Source organism: Sebastes fasciatus, chromosome 8 (genome assembly GCF_043250625.1).
Source record: "Sebastes fasciatus isolate fSebFas1 chromosome 8, fSebFas1.pri, whole genome shotgun sequence".
Taxonomy (NCBI): domain Eukaryota; kingdom Metazoa; phylum Chordata; class Actinopteri; order Perciformes; family Sebastidae; genus Sebastes; species Sebastes fasciatus.
Window position 1 is genome coordinate 4,905,117 of NC_133802.1, and position 18,404 is coordinate 4,923,520.

The 18,404-nt window shown below is 40.2% G+C and overlaps 1 protein-coding gene across 5 annotated transcripts in view; it reads right to left on the bottom strand.

The window, feature by feature from the left end:
* Window positions 1-6,529: 6,529 nt before the first annotated feature.
* The window catches only part of hdac7a (histone deacetylase 7a), an 84,723-nt gene continuing 72,848 nt past the window's right edge, over window positions 6,530-18,404 (bottom strand). For all 5 annotated transcript variants that reach the window (XM_074642874.1, XM_074642877.1, XM_074642878.1 and 2 more), the window contains 5 exons: window positions 12,098-12,216; window positions 11,545-11,678; window positions 10,962-11,043; window positions 9,724-9,862; window positions 6,530-9,613 (listed from right to left, as the gene is read on the bottom strand). In XM_074642874.1, coding sequence (XP_074498975.1) covers window positions 9,571-9,613; window positions 9,724-9,862; window positions 10,962-11,043; window positions 11,545-11,678; window positions 12,098-12,216 — 517 coding nt within the window. In that variant the 3' untranslated portion in view covers window positions 6,530-9,570. The remainder of the gene's footprint in view (window positions 9,614-9,723; window positions 9,863-10,961; window positions 11,044-11,544; window positions 11,679-12,097; window positions 12,217-18,404) is intronic.

Genomic DNA, 18,404 nt, shown 5'->3' on the forward strand with positions numbered 1-18,404 from the left:
ATTCTCCTTCGCAACAAGCTAGACATGGTTGGTACCAATGGATTCATTAGGTTTCATATGATACCAGGATCTTCACTTCAGCTTTAAAACTGAGCTCGCTACAACCGAAAAATCGCAAGTTGCGTTAATGCATTGAAGAAATTAGTGGCGTTAAAACAAATTTGCGTTAACGTGTTATTATCATGTTATCTTTGACAGCCCTAATTATTACCATTGCTATATTAAATTATTACTATCATTTAAATCAAGTTGTTTTCTGACTTGGTATATTGATTCTAGCATGTTATGAATCAAAAAACTGTGACATTTATTTTTGTTATTTTTCCAATAATGAAATTAATGAAAAAGATTAATGTTATTCTTTCTCTCGTTGATGGTCAGTGTCCCAATGATGTCCTAGGGAGCAATTATTTTTTATTAATATGTCCAACATCCAATGGCGAAGATGTTTCCAATGTGACCTCTACAAACTCTTAAATGAATATCAGCTGTTACAGCAGTGACTGTATCTGTCTTTTTGTCTTTCCAGCTGCTGAATAAAGTGACTGTGATCCTCCCTGTACATCTCTGCTCCATGCTACCATTACTGCCATTCTAATCATATGGACTTTGATGCAAATGGCACTTTTTTTGGAGAAAAGGACTGTTTAAGAATATTTCCGACATGGGAAAAGAGGACATTTCTGGACCAACTAAACCAACAAAGAACTTTTATTTACTGAGAAATACAGAAGTTGACAATACAAGTCCAGTTGGACCAGTATTTGTGTTCAGTTGTTTTGTTTCATACTATTTTCCCCTGGATGTTCTTCTCAGTAACATATAATAGCTGTCACTGTAAGAGACTTCAATCTCAGACAGTGATCAGTGTGTTTGTCTCTTGTACACCAGTTTACAGGCTTTGCTTCTTCTTTTTTTAAGGACAATTTACTTGAAGTATATACAGAATGGTGCTTTACAAAAATAAGATACTGATACAGTATGACTGATTCTGATTATCACAGAAAAGCAGAAATGTCCCTAGAGAATTCGATGTAGTAATACTGCACATGAGTCATTATTTGTCTGAGAAAATAAAGCTGTCTTCAAACTATTCACGAGATTCTTGTTGTTTTGGTAAAAGTGGATGATGAACGGTGCAAAGATTTATACTGGCACCACACCCTCTTTGTCTCCTGTCTCTCTTGTTAAACTGCCTCTCTTGTTTTCCCTTCCTTCCTCCTTCCCCCGCTCTTTTTTTTTTTAATGAGGTCTGTGTGCCTGGTCAGTCAGGAACAGTTAATTCCTCCAAAAAAGAACACGTTAATGTGCAATTAAGGGCTATGAGAATATTTATAGCCTGTTTGGGCCCAAATTTCTAAGTTGAAGCTTGATCTTTTCAGTTACGCTACAGCGGCATGCAGGTTTACTGTTGCATATCCTGATGCTTTAGCGAGAGTTAGATCATTAAAGCTTTCACACAATGGAAACGTAGTTACAGTATGGTATAACTACTTTGATCAGTGTGGACTGCTGGCCATGTTTCCTGATGTCAAATGATGAAAAAAGAAATTCACTTCACCCCATACATGGGGACAACTTTCTTCATTGTTTGCTTTACATATAGTTGTTTTTTTAATCAACACTGTAAGAATGTTAGAGACAAATTAGAACCAGTCCGATTCTAATTTGCTGTGGGTTTACAGAAAAAGCTGAGGCATATTTTAACATCATTTTGGTTTGATGTGATTACTATTAGGGGAGACCGGGGGCAATTATAAAAATTTTTGGTTTTGATTTCATTGCTCAAAAACCTTTTGAGCTATAGAGTGCTCCAGGGATGACATATTTTGTAGGAAGTTAGCATCACCCTGGTTCACTCGACAAAAAGCCGATGGGATTTTTCCATTGGGTTTTGGATTATTACAGAAAATAAGCTCTGTGGCAAACAAACGTTTATGATACTTGCACGTTCTGTTCAGCAAGATAATCTAAAAAAAATTAAACACCACTGTTATGATTTCTGAAGTGTAAATCATCAGAAGTAAAAAGTTAACGTTAAGCTATAAACGAACTACACCACAGTCGCATGAATGCGAGTATACACAACGAGGCTGTAAAGGAGGACGAGTCGGCGTGATAATGTTTAGTAGTCAAATTTAACCACTTGTTAGCAACCGCCTTTTTTAAGATAAAAAAAGGCTTCAAAACTCAAGATTGGGATATTAACTGACGTATTTTATATTGTAGAACAAAACGTTAAAATCTCTTAAGCTTGTGTTAACCACAGACCTTAATTCAGGCATCTAACTAAAAACTAGGGCTGTCAATCGATTAGAATATTTAAGGTACTGCATTAAGCATACAAACTATGCCCAAATCATAACATGGCAAACTGCAGCCCAACAGGCAACAACAGCTGTCAGTGTGTCAGTGTGCTGACTTGACTATGACTTGCCCCAAAACTGCATGTGATTATCATAAAGTGGGCATGTCTGTAAAGGGGAGACTCGTGGGTACCAATATAATCCATTTTTATTCACATATCTTGAGGTCAGAGGTCAAAGGACCCCTTTGAAAATGACCATGCAAGCTTTTCCTTGCCAAGATTTTGTGTAAGTTTGGAGCGTTATTTAGCCTCCTTCATGACAAGCTACATGACATGGTTGGTATCAATGGATTTCTTAGGTTTTTAAGTTTCATGTGATACCAGTATCTTCACTCTAGCTTTACAGCTGAGCCCGCTACAACCTCCGAAAGATCAATTGTGTTAATGTGTTAAAGAAATTAGTGGCGTTAAAACGATTTTGCTTTAACATTGCTATTATCGCGTTAACTTTGACATCCCTACTAAAAACCCATTAAAAAAATAAACCCCATTGACTTCCAGACAAGGGAACCGGAATTGTTAAAATGCCAACTCATTTCCGGGTTTTAGGACTCATTCCTATGGGGCAATTGAAACAATACAAGTAATATCTTCATATAAAAACAAGGACCGCAATAAACTACCAATACTATAGATAGATATAGTTAAAACAATTTCATATCCATTGAACAATTAATTACTTTCATACCTAAAAAAAATGGCTGAAATATGAGACATCAGTTTGTCCTTTAGCAGGCATCATCTCAGACCATGTGCATAATGAGTTTCATGGTTCTGTTGCGTTTCTGATTTGAGATATTTGAGATGTTAAAATTTCCCCCGGTCTCCCCTACATTCAGTGCTTAGTTGTAACTCTACATTAATTTTAACTGGTGCTCTCTTCTTCCTCTAAAAATCAACAGCATGCTTTGAAAAAAAGGCTTTGCCGTAATGTGCAGTATTTTCAGTAAATGAGCAAAAAGATGCAAAAACACTGATGCAGCTAGTTGAAGGGTGTTTCTCCAGTTCATCTGATTAGACCTCTGCTCAGGATGAACGTGGGCAGAGTTACGATGGAAAGGACGTGCTGTCACCAAGGTGTACAAATTAGAAAGATAAAGGTGTAAATTGTTCCAAATGAACAGGTGCAACAAAGCCAACAGGAGACTGAGGGAGATGCCAATCAAACAGTCTAATCTGTACACGCCTACACAGTACACACAAGAAGTGAAAACACCTGTGTGGGTGGACCATGATGAGGCTTGATCTAAAAAATGTAAAATAATCTTTTCTAAAAGTGATTGGTAACTAAATGCCTATTTTGTATCAAATTTAGTACCAATGCTGTTTTATAGGGACGGCTGATAATAATGTTCTGTTCTGAACTGCTGCTCTACAGCTCAAATTTTCCATGAAACAATTCCTTGCCTGATATCAGTTTTCTTTCTGCCTGATTGCCAGTAGACCAGTTATCTGATGTCCGCTCATTGATAAAAAATTGATTAAGTTTCAGTTCACAGACCTGAGAAGTTTGCTTGTTCTGTGGATCCAGGTTTTTAACAGATGACTGCTCAGGGAGGATGAGGAGTTACACCGATCACATGATTTCACAGCTGGGATCAATGCCACATGTGGAATGGATGTGAAATATGTTTACGTCATCCAAGCGTTCACGCTATTTCAAGATAGATTGACTGATTGAAACAGAAATGTACCCAAATACTTATGTAGTCACAAAGTTAAATTAAATATGAAATAAGACATTATAGCAATGACTGAAAGTGTATCCCTTGAAGCCATAGCTTGTCACGCCTACTGTTCACAGTATACCAAAAATGTGGAATTTATGAACAAGACGGATGTCTGACTACAGTGTTGGTCGTGTTACGGTTAAAAATGCATTTGGTTTAATTGCCATGAATGATGGCTGAGCTAAAGCATCTGTATTTGTTTGCTTTTTCAGGCACTATTTTTCAGAGTTTATCCTAACTCAGCCAGTCGGGCTACTTTTAACCTGAGGCTGTTCTAACCCACAATTTAAAATTCAGAAAGTAGTAATTACGGTTATTACAATATGCATGAATGTGATCCAAACAGCCAGAATGTATTTAGTAAATTAGCTTGCTACTAGGGACAACACAGCAGCTGTCACTCAAACTGCACTCATAAATATTGCCTATTGAAGTAGGCAGGTTGGAGCAAATATTTAAAAGAGTTATTTTTATCAAACGGTCACTATATCCTGACAGTAGTGCATGAGAAAAAAAAATCATACGCCTGTCTCCTCTGGTGTCCTAACGGCATCTGCAAGATTTCACAGACCGGAGGAAAACAACCAATCAGAGCCGAGCTGGAGCCTTGCCGTCTATGAGCAGCTGTCAATAACTCGCTAACTCGAATCAAACGGTTAAACTAGGCAACGCTGATCAAATATGAATCAATATTCTGTTACTGTAATGCCTATTTCTCTCCTCAAATTTTTTCAGAAACATCTTGTAGTGTGCTATTTAGCTGTAAAATGAGAAAGTTTGTGACCCGGCAGCCATGTTGAGATCAGTTGAGGAAATACCAAGCACCGCCCACCAGCCGGAGCATACTTTCTCATTTCACAGCTAAACAGTACACTACAAGATGTTTCTGAAAACATTTGAAGAGAGAAATAGGCATTACAGTAACAGAATAGTTTGACCGTTCGATTGGAGTTCGCCAGTGACGACAGCTGCCTCCGTTGAATGAACAGTCAATAGGAATGCTCTCTCTCTGAAATGACCTGTTATTGGCCAAAATCATAACACTTGAATTAGAGACATTAGATGAGGAAACTAATTTCATTTTTCTTCCATTTCTTCTTATTGAGTGAATATAATTAATGTATTGTGAGAATTATCATTGTTATATTCATTTACACACACAGGTTACACAAGTTTATATGATGATGTTTGGACAAAGAGGTAAGACAAAAATGGGCTTATACTGGAAATTATTTTTTTAATCAAGCGTAAAAGACAAAAATAACAGTACAAAATAGACAATCTTTCTATACATACACGTGGTAGGAAATGTGAAGGAAAAATAGAACAAGTAAATAATGAAAAATAGTATGAAACACAAGATTTCAATGTCATGTTTATAGATATACAGAGTTACTGTAAGTCCAGTTTGTTAAGAGTTACCAATACACAATACTACTGAATGCATCAAGGCACATGTGTGACATGTGTATTTTGGTCATGGAGTTTCTATTTACAGTGTCTTTCTTTAAGAAGAAGGTACAAAGGATAAAGGGGAATTAAGAGTTGAGGCAATACTGGCCTCTACATACACAGTAAGACAAAAGAACAGCCACTGGGAATATAATACAGGAGGTCATTTACAGTATTTGACAGACAAACAAACACACACATACTAACTCTTGCAAATGCATGCGCAAAACACATAACAGAAGTCTACATATGTGTTCGTGCACATGCATTCGCCAACGCTCTCTCTCACACACATTTACTTCATATGCACCTGCTGGGCACGCTGGATAAGAGAGACACAGCATATTGTTTCAATGCCGTCACTTGCTGTTAAGAATACTATGAACAACACTAAAAGAATGACACACTTTTCAGTTACACCCATTACAGAACACCAATCCTCTATGCAACATTTTCTTTATAATTCATACTGGGCTAGAGCAGTAGCGCAACAACAGCGGGACTTCTGCGGAAGGCACAGTCTGAACTTTTAGCTCTCATTTTGCTTCATATAAAAGCTCTGAGGCCTTCTGTTGGGCAGACGATGCCCAGGGTCTGATTAAAGCAAACTGAACACTCACACAGTTTCCTACCTGGATACATCTCCTTCGACCAGTCCCATTAACTTGCTGTGGAGATTGTGCTAATTTCAATTTACAAAAAGCTACGTTTATACACAAACACCAAAATAAAGGCTCTTTTTATCAAATCTTTGCCAACAAGAGTTGAAAATCTGATTGCGCTGCTTTAAATCCAATTATGGATGTAAATTAAAAACTCAAAGGAAAGCTCTAAAGCAGCACTTTTCAGACAAAGCCATGTAAGTTGTCAAACATGAATTTTTTATTAGTCTCAGTTTCATTGGAGAGTTCTAGTGTTTAGATGCAGTTTTAGAAGCTCAAACTAAACTAAACCCTAAAATATAAGAAGTACAGAAAGCTTTTTTTGGCTACAAATTTTGTCAAATTTAATTATTTAGACTCCGCTATCTGCAGATCTAATCTGACAAGACTCGGGCAAAACCGAGTATGTCTGGACCATGTTTGGTCAGTCTGTGAAATTGTGGCTAAATTGTTACACAAATAGACAGTGGTCATGTCTATAGTGTTAAATCCAGCGGTGCATGTCCGTCGTTCAAGCGGTGATATACCCTATCATTGAATGCGCGTGATTGGTCCTTGGTTTTCTGCTTGCCAATTCAAACCAAGCCCCCAGGAAGAGCGAGGGGCTGTGAAGCAAATTTTCGTCGTGGCCAAAAGGCGGTACTACAACTCTCTGTCCGTCAGATGATGCCATTGGGCCCAAAAATACTTTTTCCCATAGACTTACATTGGAAAAGAGACGTCTGTAACTCAGCGTATCATTTTTGTTTGAGGTGAATCAACTTCCCAGTATGAACACTAGAACAGCCCTTATTTAAATCCTTAGGTCCTAAAAGTTATAAAATGCACTGATAGCTGAATCCAGAGTTATTTCCCTTCCTCCGTTCATGTGAATGAGACTCAGACTGAGAGCTGGGAGGCGGAGTTAAAGGAAACGCAACTGCGCCTGCTCTACGGGCCCAATGGATGCGGAAGATCGCTGGAAGATCCGGGTACTTTATCACTCGGCAGTCGAGCCATTTTGGCTTAATGCGCCACTGAGCAACTCTCATAGGAATGAACGGGAGCCCGCCTACAACGCTGTATCCAGTTCTCTTTATACATCCATGTTTCAAACAAGAAACAACATGGCGGCCTGCTCGTAAACTTTCTGTTAATCCGTCTAAACAATCCATCAAAATCTACATCTGAAAACATTAATAGGCTATGCCACTGCTGAATCTCGTCTAATTTTAGAACTAGATCGCATAGTTTGACAGCTCAGTCCAATTTTCGGGAGCTGGACGCGTCACGCTGGACTGGGTTCATTTGCATAAAGGGCTGTTACCCCACCTTTTCATTTTGCAAGAGCAACGGCAAATGAGGAAACTCTTAACACTCGGCTGACCAATTGTGTAACTTCATCACTCATTGACAGACTTTTCACGTTTTGTAGGGCTGGCCCTCTGCGGTCCAGCCAAAAACATAAGTCTTGGTCATCGAAAGCCTTTAAACCGGTCAAACCTAGCGTGCATGAGAAAGGGATTTCAACAAAAAACCTCCAAACTAAGAAACATGATCTTGTTATTTTTTACTTTTGGAATGCAGAGCCCTTACGTGCCCCTATAGCGGGGCAGTCAGAAAATTCTTCCAAATGAATAAGCAACTTCTTCAAACATCAGCGTAGATGACGGACCGACATGTTTAGCATGGCATCGTCTAGGTTGATTGTAACGTGACAAGAAGAGCATGAAGCAAGGTGAGCAACAAGAGAGCATGACTGCTATACTGAGCACAGCTGCAGAGAAGAGTCTGATACGGAAAAAACAACTCACTTCCAAACAAAACACAATGCTTTAGTTTCCTTAATTAGACTGTGATAAAGCCTGAAACTGTTTTAAGATAATGAAGAAGACATTCAAACCAGGCTCGTCATCAAAATAAACAGTAAACACAAGTCTGCATATATGATGTTCACCTATATCCACAGGTTCAAACGTTGTCTTTTAAAAGCAGAGTCACTGTAAGAGCAGTATCCATACCGGTCCCTTGTGTTGCTCCCATACAGTCCCGTTGCCAAGTGCCGGCTGTATTAAGGCAGTTTTCTTTGGGTGATGTCCATTAAGTGCATTAACATTATTGCTACTAGAACAATACAATGGTCCTCAGTGGTGCCACGGTGGAATGAACGCTCCTTTAGTCTCAGATATAAACAATAATATACAGTAATCAATACTAGTGGTACATCGACAGTTCATCATTGCTCTGTACATGTGTGTGTAGGTATGTGTATGTGCATGTGTAAGACACTGAACAGCAGTGAAAAATAATCCTGCTCGTAAAATCTTGCCTACTTTTTCGGATTAACTTCATAGGAAATGCAACTCGACAGTATTTCGGCCAATAGAGTGAGTCAGAGACTTCATAAGACATCTCAGATGAAGAGCGGGAAAAATAATAGCAAACACAATTTCATCCAAATCTTCAAAAAACTATTAAATAACCTACAGAGAGGAGTTTCTTTTTTTTTATATCCCAGAGCTTTGGAATTTCTTATGGTTCACATTATGGAATGAACAGTGCAATAAAACAACAAGGACATTTGCCTTTTTTCTTTGTTTCTACAAAACCACAGATGTCCATTGTGTGTCTTCATTTTCTCTCTTCCCTCTCCCTCGAGTTCTTTGTTGTCTTCTTTTAGTGGTTAAACGGCATGTAATGACATCATTAAAACAGACAATCTCCATGTCTTATATTCTTTCCTTTGTGACGTGGCCACATCTTCTTGTTGATATTCTTGCATCCATCAGGTACACGCTTTTACCTGATGTCATAGGTTCATTCTGCTAAAGTGGCAGAAGAGAAAGTAATTTATGATCCAAAGTCTCTTCCTTCTGAAACCTGTTGGTCCTAACGTTAAGGCAAAGTTAAGGCAACAAAACAGCTGCTGGTACATAGTGCTTCAAGAGGATTCAGAGCTGCATCTGAATTCTGTCTGTTCCTATATATACGGTCTGTGTGTCACAGAGCTGCTGTGGCGCTGGACCTCTCAACACACACAAAATCCAATGTCAGTCAGGAGACATGAAAAGTATTAAAAGGTCGTCTTGTATTGCTCTTTGGTGAGGTTTCAGAAGGTTTCCTGGCTGCAGGTAGTGCTGCTGGCGTCAGCTGAGTGGTTACCAGCATTGAGGTGCTCGTACTGCAGGTCTGTAGAGGCTCAGCGTTGTGTGTTGATGGATGTCCGTGTGTGTTTGTGAATAAGGCAGATGGGTGGGGCTCAGTGGCATTACAAACGTGCCCCCCTTCATGGTCGTGTGACAAATGCGAGAGATCTGAGGCTACAGGTGAGGCCCCAAATCCTGAAAGTGAGTTCTGTGAGGTGATTGGTCGGATTCTTCTACATGGAGTCGCTGTCGTGCTCCATTGGCTCGTCAGAGAGGCTGGAGGAAAAAGGGTGAAAAACAGAAGTGAGTGGAGAGCTGAGTGTGCCAACATGAAGCGTAATTTGTATCTTTGCTTGGTGTGTATGTTTGTGTGTGTGCCTCTGTACCTTTTGTTGGAAAGGACTCCCACAGAGAGCGAGGCCAGAGCATTGACAGCATCTGTTTCCTCACAGTCTCTTCTTTGCGCGGCCAGGTAGGACAGACCCACTGATCCACTGTAAGCCTTTAAACTCTGCCAGTATTGACCTGCAACAACCACATACAGTACATACAGGTTACTGGTGTTACCATGCAAAAACAGCACACGGATGTGGATCCTGTTCTCATCTCAGTATCATATCCCGGAGGCCACAGCCCCTTCTCATTCCCAGGGCGTGAAATACAGAGGCTTTGTCACGGACGTCGGCGTCTTGTACCACCGCACAAGGCACCCTTTAGCGCCGGTATGAAACACAGTGGGTGTTACAGTTACTATAATGTAAATCCATCTGCAGCAACAGTAAACACTCAGAGAAAGTGCGCTGGGAGTGTGGTAGTGGACGTAGTTTAAAGAGCGAAAATACGGGCGGGAGGAGAGGTGGATGGGTCCAACAAACACAGGCTTTCATCCAGGAGAACGCTTTTTGTGTCCCGTGCGTTAAGTTTCACTTTCACGTTACATTCAGCTGTTCGTTCATGTCCCGTGTTCACAACGTTCGGTGTAATTTTCACTGTACAAACGTAGGAGTTTTAAGCCCAACCATGTAGGGCTGGGCAATATATCAATATTATATTGATATTGTGATATGAGACTAGACTAAGTGTTGTCTTTTCCTGGTTTTAAAGGCTGCATTACAGTAAAGTGATGTCATTTTCTGAACTTACCAGACTGTTCTAGCTGTTCTATTATTTGCCGTTACTCACTTAGTCATTTATCAAAAATCTCATTGTGTATATATTTTGTGATATCACCAAAGTTCAACCCTACAATATCGTCACAATATCGATATCAAGGTATTTGGTGAAAAATATTATGATATTTGATTTTCTCCATATCTCCCAGTCCTACAACTATGTAGTACCTAAACCTAGCTATAGTGGATTCGTTGTTTAATCCTAAAGTGACTGCAAGGGTAAGTATAGCTGTTTTGATGGCAAAAATAAAGTAACGCCAAAGGGTGTGACAAAGCGGTGGTATGTGACCAGTTGTGATGAGAACGTGTTGGTTGATTACAATAGTAAGAAGAAGGCACAAAAGGGAAAGAATGAACATGACACTCAGGTGACTTTCACAAGATAAATAAAAGGTAAAAAAAATTACCACACACAAAGAAGAATAATTGAATAAAATGTAAGTGCTGCTCACTCTGTATCTGTATGACGGTCTGAAGGGAGCGGACTGCGTTAGCGTTGGGCTTCTGGAGTAGGACTTCTTCTGGCAGTGGGTCCTACAGGTCAGAGAGGCAGCCATGAAGACAATCAAATTACCTTTAATGTAGTATTTTTTCAATGGTTAAATGCTTGGTTAAGAAGTGACTGAAGAGATATGGTAAAAAATAGTGTAAACCTATAGCAAAACAACAATAAATACTTTTATTAAAATTGTTAATTTCCTGTCAGTAAAATACAGATATCTCCTGAGTCCATACAAAAATGTTAAAGTTTTTTTTTTTTTTACAGTAGGTTGTATTACAATATACTATGTGTCCATGTGTTAAAATTACTATTATTTTCTATATAAAGGAGAAAAATAACATAAATTTGGCTTGGAAGTTTCCATGCTGTTGTGTCCAACCTTTCCAAACCCTCTGATAGTCCACAAATACAAATTCCAATAACCCTGGAAAGCATTTGAGCACTGAATATAGATGCCTCCCTCATTTGTTGGGGAAACAGATAACCCTAAAGTAGATGTAAAAATAAGTCCATTACCCAGCAGCATGCCTTACCTGTATGTCCAGGAGTGCACTGACACAGGCCTCAGATGCGTCACAGATAGCTGTGAGGTCGTGACCTCCCTCAAGGGACAAAACCACACGACCCCCTGCTAGAGACATCAGCTGGCTGGTCAGGAAGCTGAAACCTGAGGTCGACACACACAGAAGTGTTAACATGAAGTATGAACTGTGCGAAAGCCAACCAGAATACAACTTCATCGTCATGAGACCACTGACTGTAAGACTTACCAAAACGTGATTTGCTATAATTTCCGATACTCTATGAAAAACGTATATTTTTACCTTGTGGATCCTCCCACAGCAACGTACCAACTAGCAATTTACTGTAATTATGGTTACATCAGGGATGCAGTGAGGTACGGTAGAAGAACAACTCCTTCTCTTTGGTCCATGCTTGACAGGAGCTGTAATAATCTATTAATATCTCTAAATACCCACACGATCATAAAGTAAAGTTCTTATTGGCACCCCTTTGCTGAAAACGAGACCATGAGGTAAAGACTGAAGGACAGACTGTGCAGTCTGTGGTGGAGAACTGGCTTACATTTGGCGGAGACCTTGTACCCTCCCAGAGGAGCGGGGTTGCCCTCTGCGGCATCAAACCCAGCCGACACCAGAACGACGTCCGGGGAGAACTCCTGGGCGATGGGCATCACCACAGACCTGTAGGGACACAAACACACAGGACACTGTAACGTCAGGGGACGTCTGTGTTGTTGCAGTTCCTACTGGTTGCCAATAGAGGCTGATCTCTTTAAAACGATAATGGCAATGTGTAATTTAATTTTTTCATTTTTACCACTATGCATGCTAATGAAAATACTGCCACGTAATGTCTGATCTAATGCAGGTTTGTGTGATCCCTGGCTGTAACATGCACCTGTTGTTTTATAATAACACAATAAAGAAGTCAGAAACACGGTGCTGCATTGACAAACAAAATCTGACAATTTAAATTACGTGTTTCTTGTAGTTTTTTCCCTGATAAGCGCATATATGAGCCTTAAAAAGGACCTATTATGCTTATTTTCAGGTTCATACTTGTATTGTGGGTTTCTACTAGAACATGTTAACATGCTTTAATATTCAGAAAACACTTTACTTTTCTCACACTGGCTGTGCTGCAGCACCTCTTCTCACCCTCTGTCTGAAACACTCTGTTTGAGCTCCTGCCCCGCCCCTCCCTCCCAAAAAGCCCAGTCTGCTCTGATTGGTCAGCTGGCCCTCTGCTGTGATTGGTCAATCAAACCAAACTCTTTGGATTCCCCTACAGCTCCGCTCTAACTAGCTTTGTTTGAGGGTGTGCAAATGTGTTACTTTGTGACATCACCATGTTACGGTAAAAAAAAGGCGAGACTTGAAGCGCGGCGTTTCAGGCGGTTCAGGAGCAGTGTTTCTGTGGGTGAGAGTAACTCCCTTTGGCGTGGACCTTGGGCTTTGCAACTTTGCAGCCCTTTTACATGCACAACAATTATATAACACAGTAGAGGAAAGAGAAAAAGCACAAACGCATAATGGGTCCCCTTTAAATTATATAGTTAAACCCAAAGAATAGAAGGAGAGGAAATTGGTCTTTTTCTTTAGAGTCACATTATAAATAACAACAGAAGAACACTGCAGAGTATAGTTAGGAAGGGAGAGTTCCTACACAAGCCTCAATGACAACTTATGAAATCTGATTTTAAAAATCAACACTATGCCAGTGATTCTACCCGTTGGCACTCCGGAGAGGTTTAACACGTAGTTCTGGAAAACTGTTTAAAAGCTCAATCTCTGCAGTCAAAACCTGTCAACTTGGAGCAACTGTCAAAAAAATCAATGCTTACTACTGTAACACTGAAAGAAAACTCGGTCAAAACAGAGTATATGTCTGGACTGTGTACGGTCAGTCTGTGAATTTGTGGCTAAATTGTTACACAAATAGTCAGTGGTCATGTCTATAATGTTAAATCCAGCGGTACATGTCCACCAGGTCCGGTGAGGACACTAGGGGACGCGCTGCTCCACTCAACTGGCCATTGAAGCGGTGACGTACCCTATCGTTGAATGCACCTGATTGGTCCCTGGTTTTCTGCTCGCCATTTCAAACAGGAAACAACATGGTGGCCTGCTCGTAAACTTTCTGTTATTCCGTCTAAACAATCCACCAAAATCTACTTCTGAAAATGTTTTAAGTGAGAAATAGGCTATGCCACTATGACACTGAATCTCATTTCATTTTATAACTAGATCTCCTAGTTCGACAGCTATGTCCAAGTTTTGCAATCCGGACGCGTCCCGCTGGACGGGCTCTTTTGCATAAAGGACTGTTCCAGCCTTTTCATTTTGAAAGAGCAACGGCCAATGAGGAACCTCCAACACTCGGCCGACCAATCGTGTAACTTCATCACTCAGTAAGTCATTCTTTGAGAGACTTTTACGTTTGTAGGGCTGGCCCTCTGCAGTCCAGCCAGAAAGTACTGTGGACATGGTGTCAAATTACTGTTGGCATAGCAAAATGTGTTTGCGTTGGATGGGAGAGAAAATAAGTCAAATCTGGACTACGGTTAATAAGTCACTGATCGATAGGCTTAACTTGGATTTATTTCATTAGTTTGCTCATGAAGACTGTTCCTAATATTCAGCAAAATGTAGCCCGTTTTCAAATAGAACTGGGCATTTCCAGTCCCCTGGAAATGACAAATATTCATGATTAAATCTAAAAAAGTCATTAACATGACAAGTGAAACCACGGTTTGGCTGATCCCAGACTCAGCAGCTCCAACAGAGCTGACAATGGACTATTGTTTCTCCGTTGGACAAGCTGCACAGCCTCGAGTAAAACAAAGTCTGCTTGACAAAGTCAAATTGTTTTGTCAGCTCTTATACCGTAGCTGCTCGGCGTTGTTTGTGGACTTCAAACAGATGAAGGTTCCCTTAATGCTATTGTTGTTAGGACGAGAGCGGTGCCGTCCCGAGGCGGAGGGAGGCTCAGCTCTGCGGCACGATGCTGTCGGCGGAGTTCAAAGCCGGAGTGTGTGAGTCTGTTTCCCATTAGAGGCTTGTCACTCTCCTCACGTCATTGACAACACAGAGAAAAAGAGGAAAAACAGTCCATCTGGGATCCATTTACCTTCATTATTGTGCCTGGGGACTTTGGAGACCCCCTCCCTCCCTCCCCTTCATACACATACACACACATACAGTACATTCAAGCACACACGCACATATCCAAACACATACTGCTGTCATGACTGCATACAGATGGACAACATGAGCTCATAGACAAAAATGAGGACGCACGGAGATAAAGAACGCACAAACACATTCCAGCATATGCACGCAAATACACAACAAAAAGACGTACACAACACATGGATTGAGTTTCACACACGTACAGACGCAAACACATGCAGCAGGAAATGATCGTACCACGCCATCCTGTTGGTGGTGTTTTAAGTTTTGATTCATTGAATAATTTCAATCCATAAAATCTTTACCATAGTCACGTGGATGTGAGAGCAGAGCGTGCACACACTCTCTACTCACACAAACACACACACACCTAACCGCAAAGCCCAACCCCACCTCCCCTGTAGACCCATTAAAGCTGCCACGCTCCCCCCAGAGAGAGTAACTACAGACAAACTAATGGAAAGATGGAGGGAAGGAGGGAGGGCGGGTTGGACGCTTATTAAAGATCAATCAATGGAGGAGAGGAAGAGGGAGAACGTGTGTGTGTGTGTGTGTGTGTGTGTGTGTGTATGTTGGGGGGGTGTTGGTGAGGGTCACGGATGATGGAAAAGAAGGGGGTGAGAGTGAAGGATAAGGTGAAAATATCTGAAGAACTCGCGAACTTTAACCCATAAAATGTATTTCCATTCAATGGCTTATCCACTGAATGTATTTTTTTTCCACAGACCATTCAACATTTGCAAGCGTTATTAATTACGAAAGAGGGTGCATGGTGTGTAAGTGGTGGGTGGGGGACTTTTAGATTTTTTACTTTGACCATGAAAGGAAAAATGCTCTTTTGGAGTTGTTAAGGCAAAGTGCCTCCACATCAGGGCCTAAAAAGAGATTATGCGAACCGACAGGCTAATCATAATAATTGTTATTAATTCCCACAAGATATTTCCTTTCGACAACAGCTCAAAATATCACCATCTATTACTTCTCAGTAAATGCAGTTCAGTTATTTACTTATTCTGCACCTCTGCTCTTAACATATTAATTAATGGACAGCTCTGTTCTGGCCTGTAAAGCTCATTGAGATGTTGTATCTGATATTGGACTACATAATTAAACTGTACTACTGGTGGCCTAACTTGAAGCTTGAAACTTACTCTTTGAGTCCTCAAGAGAACACAGAAACTCCACAATGTCCCAAACTTTAAGGAGGTCTCTCACCATGAAAACAAAACACTGAAGCCAGCATTAGTTCACTGCGCTCACAACTTTTGCTGCTCAGTTCTGATGTTAAGGAACAAACAGGGAGGGACAGATTTAAATCTAAATTATGAGCAGATGGATCTGCATGAATCCAGCCAGATGAATACTAGACATTTTCTCTTGTATACCAAATGCTTTTACTAACCCCTATACATAAATCTAATCTAATCTAACCATCCGTGCTCAGCTTGCAAGTACATTGTGAGTGTTGGTAAAATTGAAAATGTCACTGCCATGGAGGTGAACTGTTCCCCCTCAAAAACACTGGGCGCACAAACCCCCTGCTTTGAATTATTCTCATAGGAAATTCTGTTGCTCTACTCCACAGAAAGGTCAGAGGTCAGGGTCAGGCTACAAATAGGCAGTCCCGGAGCTGGCAGGGAATGAGTGTATTACTCAAGAACACTTAAGAAGGTTCAAAATGTACTTTAAAGGGAGATTTTTCAAGTATTTAATACTCTTATCAAAATGGGAGAGGGCAAATATGCTGCTTTATGCAAATTTCTGTATGTATTTGTTATTGGAAATCAATTAACAACACAAAACAATGACAAATATTGTCCAGAAACCCTCACAGGTACTACATTTAGCACAAAAATATGCTAAAATCATAACGTGGCAAACTGCAGCCCAACAGGCAACAACAGCTGTCAGTGTGTCAGTGTGCTGACTTGACTATGACTTGCCCCAAACTGCATGTGATTATCATAAAGTGGGCATGTCTGTAAAGAGGAGACTCGTGGGTACCCATAGAGCCCATTTACATTCACTGATCTTGAGTCAAGGGACCCCTTTCAAAATGGCCATGTCAGTTTTTCCTCGCCAAAATCTACCCTAATTATGAAGCGTTATTTACTATTCTTCCTGATAAGCTAGTATGACATGGTTGGTGCTGTAGCTTTAAAACTGAGCCCGCTACAATCGTAAAATTCTCAAGTTGCGTTAATGCGTTAAAGAAATTAGCAACGCTAAAACTAATTTGCATTAACGCTTTGTTATTGCGTTAACTTTGAAAGCCCTACTGAAAACAGAAAAAGGTTTTTGCCATGATTAACATACTAAATTCCTTTTTTCATCTGTGAAACGGATGGGGGAAAACGTTTTGCCAGGTCTTTGTTGTTGTTCATCTTTTCGTCCAGGTGAGATTTAATTTACATATCTTGTTAAGCTTTTAGTCCTATCTAGAGCATGGGGAAGTGGTGCACTTCATCCTATTGTGGGTGAAATCAGTATTACAACAACAAACACTTAAAAAACAGATGTGAAAAAAAGAAATGATCCTGGCAAAACTTTTTTTCCCACCTGTTTCATAGATGAATAAAAAAAAATGAAGGAACTTAAAAAGATTATCATGGCAAAACCGTTTTTCACCTGTTCTTAACTCATAAACACAGGAGAGAAAATAATTCAGATCAGACTTAGAAAATGGATCACCAGGTTTTTTCTTTCACATGCCTCTCAGGGCTTCTGTATATTTGTGTGTGAGTGCTTGAATGTTTGAACTTGTGTGTTTGTGCTCAAGCACTGTGCACAATTTCCCCCCCTTATGTCTGCGACTTTTCCAGTAACCTTGCGGTTGCCACAGTTTCCTTTGGGTTGGATGCACCAGACAACCAAAAAGCCCACACTACTGAAACTTTATTGGTGCTGAACACCGTCTGATGACAATTATTCAACCCACGAGCAGGAAGCAACGACCCGCAGTCTGTCAGACGTAAGACCTGGAGACCATTTACTGCAAAGTATCTGAAGTTATTGGAAACAGGGAGTGCCAGACACATGCTCTCCAAATGAGGAAGATTATTAATTTACGCAAGTAATACGTCAGAGGTGATGTGAAGTGGAGCCTCTGATCAGCTTACGTATGTTTGTTGTGGCTCGGTGTAAAGAGAAACTGTCTTATTACAGCTCCACTGAATATCCTTATCCTGATCAATACAAACTGTAACACAGCTGGTGGCCAAACTATTGGGACAGTGAACCAACTTGGACTTTTCTGTCTGTTGCCTAATCTACTCGATTTCACATCCAAGACACAGAGATAACTATCTGTTTTCAATATGTATTGGGCTAACCTTTAGGGCATGCTGAAACCGAATAAATATCTATTTTAGCTCACTTTCTCTACATGATAATATCTCTACATTAGAAATAATTAGCAGGATACCATATATGATAAAATGGGTAAAACAACAAAGCATGATTCAGCCATTCCAGACTTTCTGTTGTGTGCAGTATAACAGATATATTATGTGTTGAATATGAGAACCAGTAGCGTACAATAGTCTGTAGAAAGTGTCTCTACATTTCTGTGGGAAGTACCACAACATACAAACGGGTGACAAATTTAAACTAAAAATTTGTAAGTGGAAAAATACAATAAATACAGATACTTCAATAAAAGGCAAGACGGGTCGCTG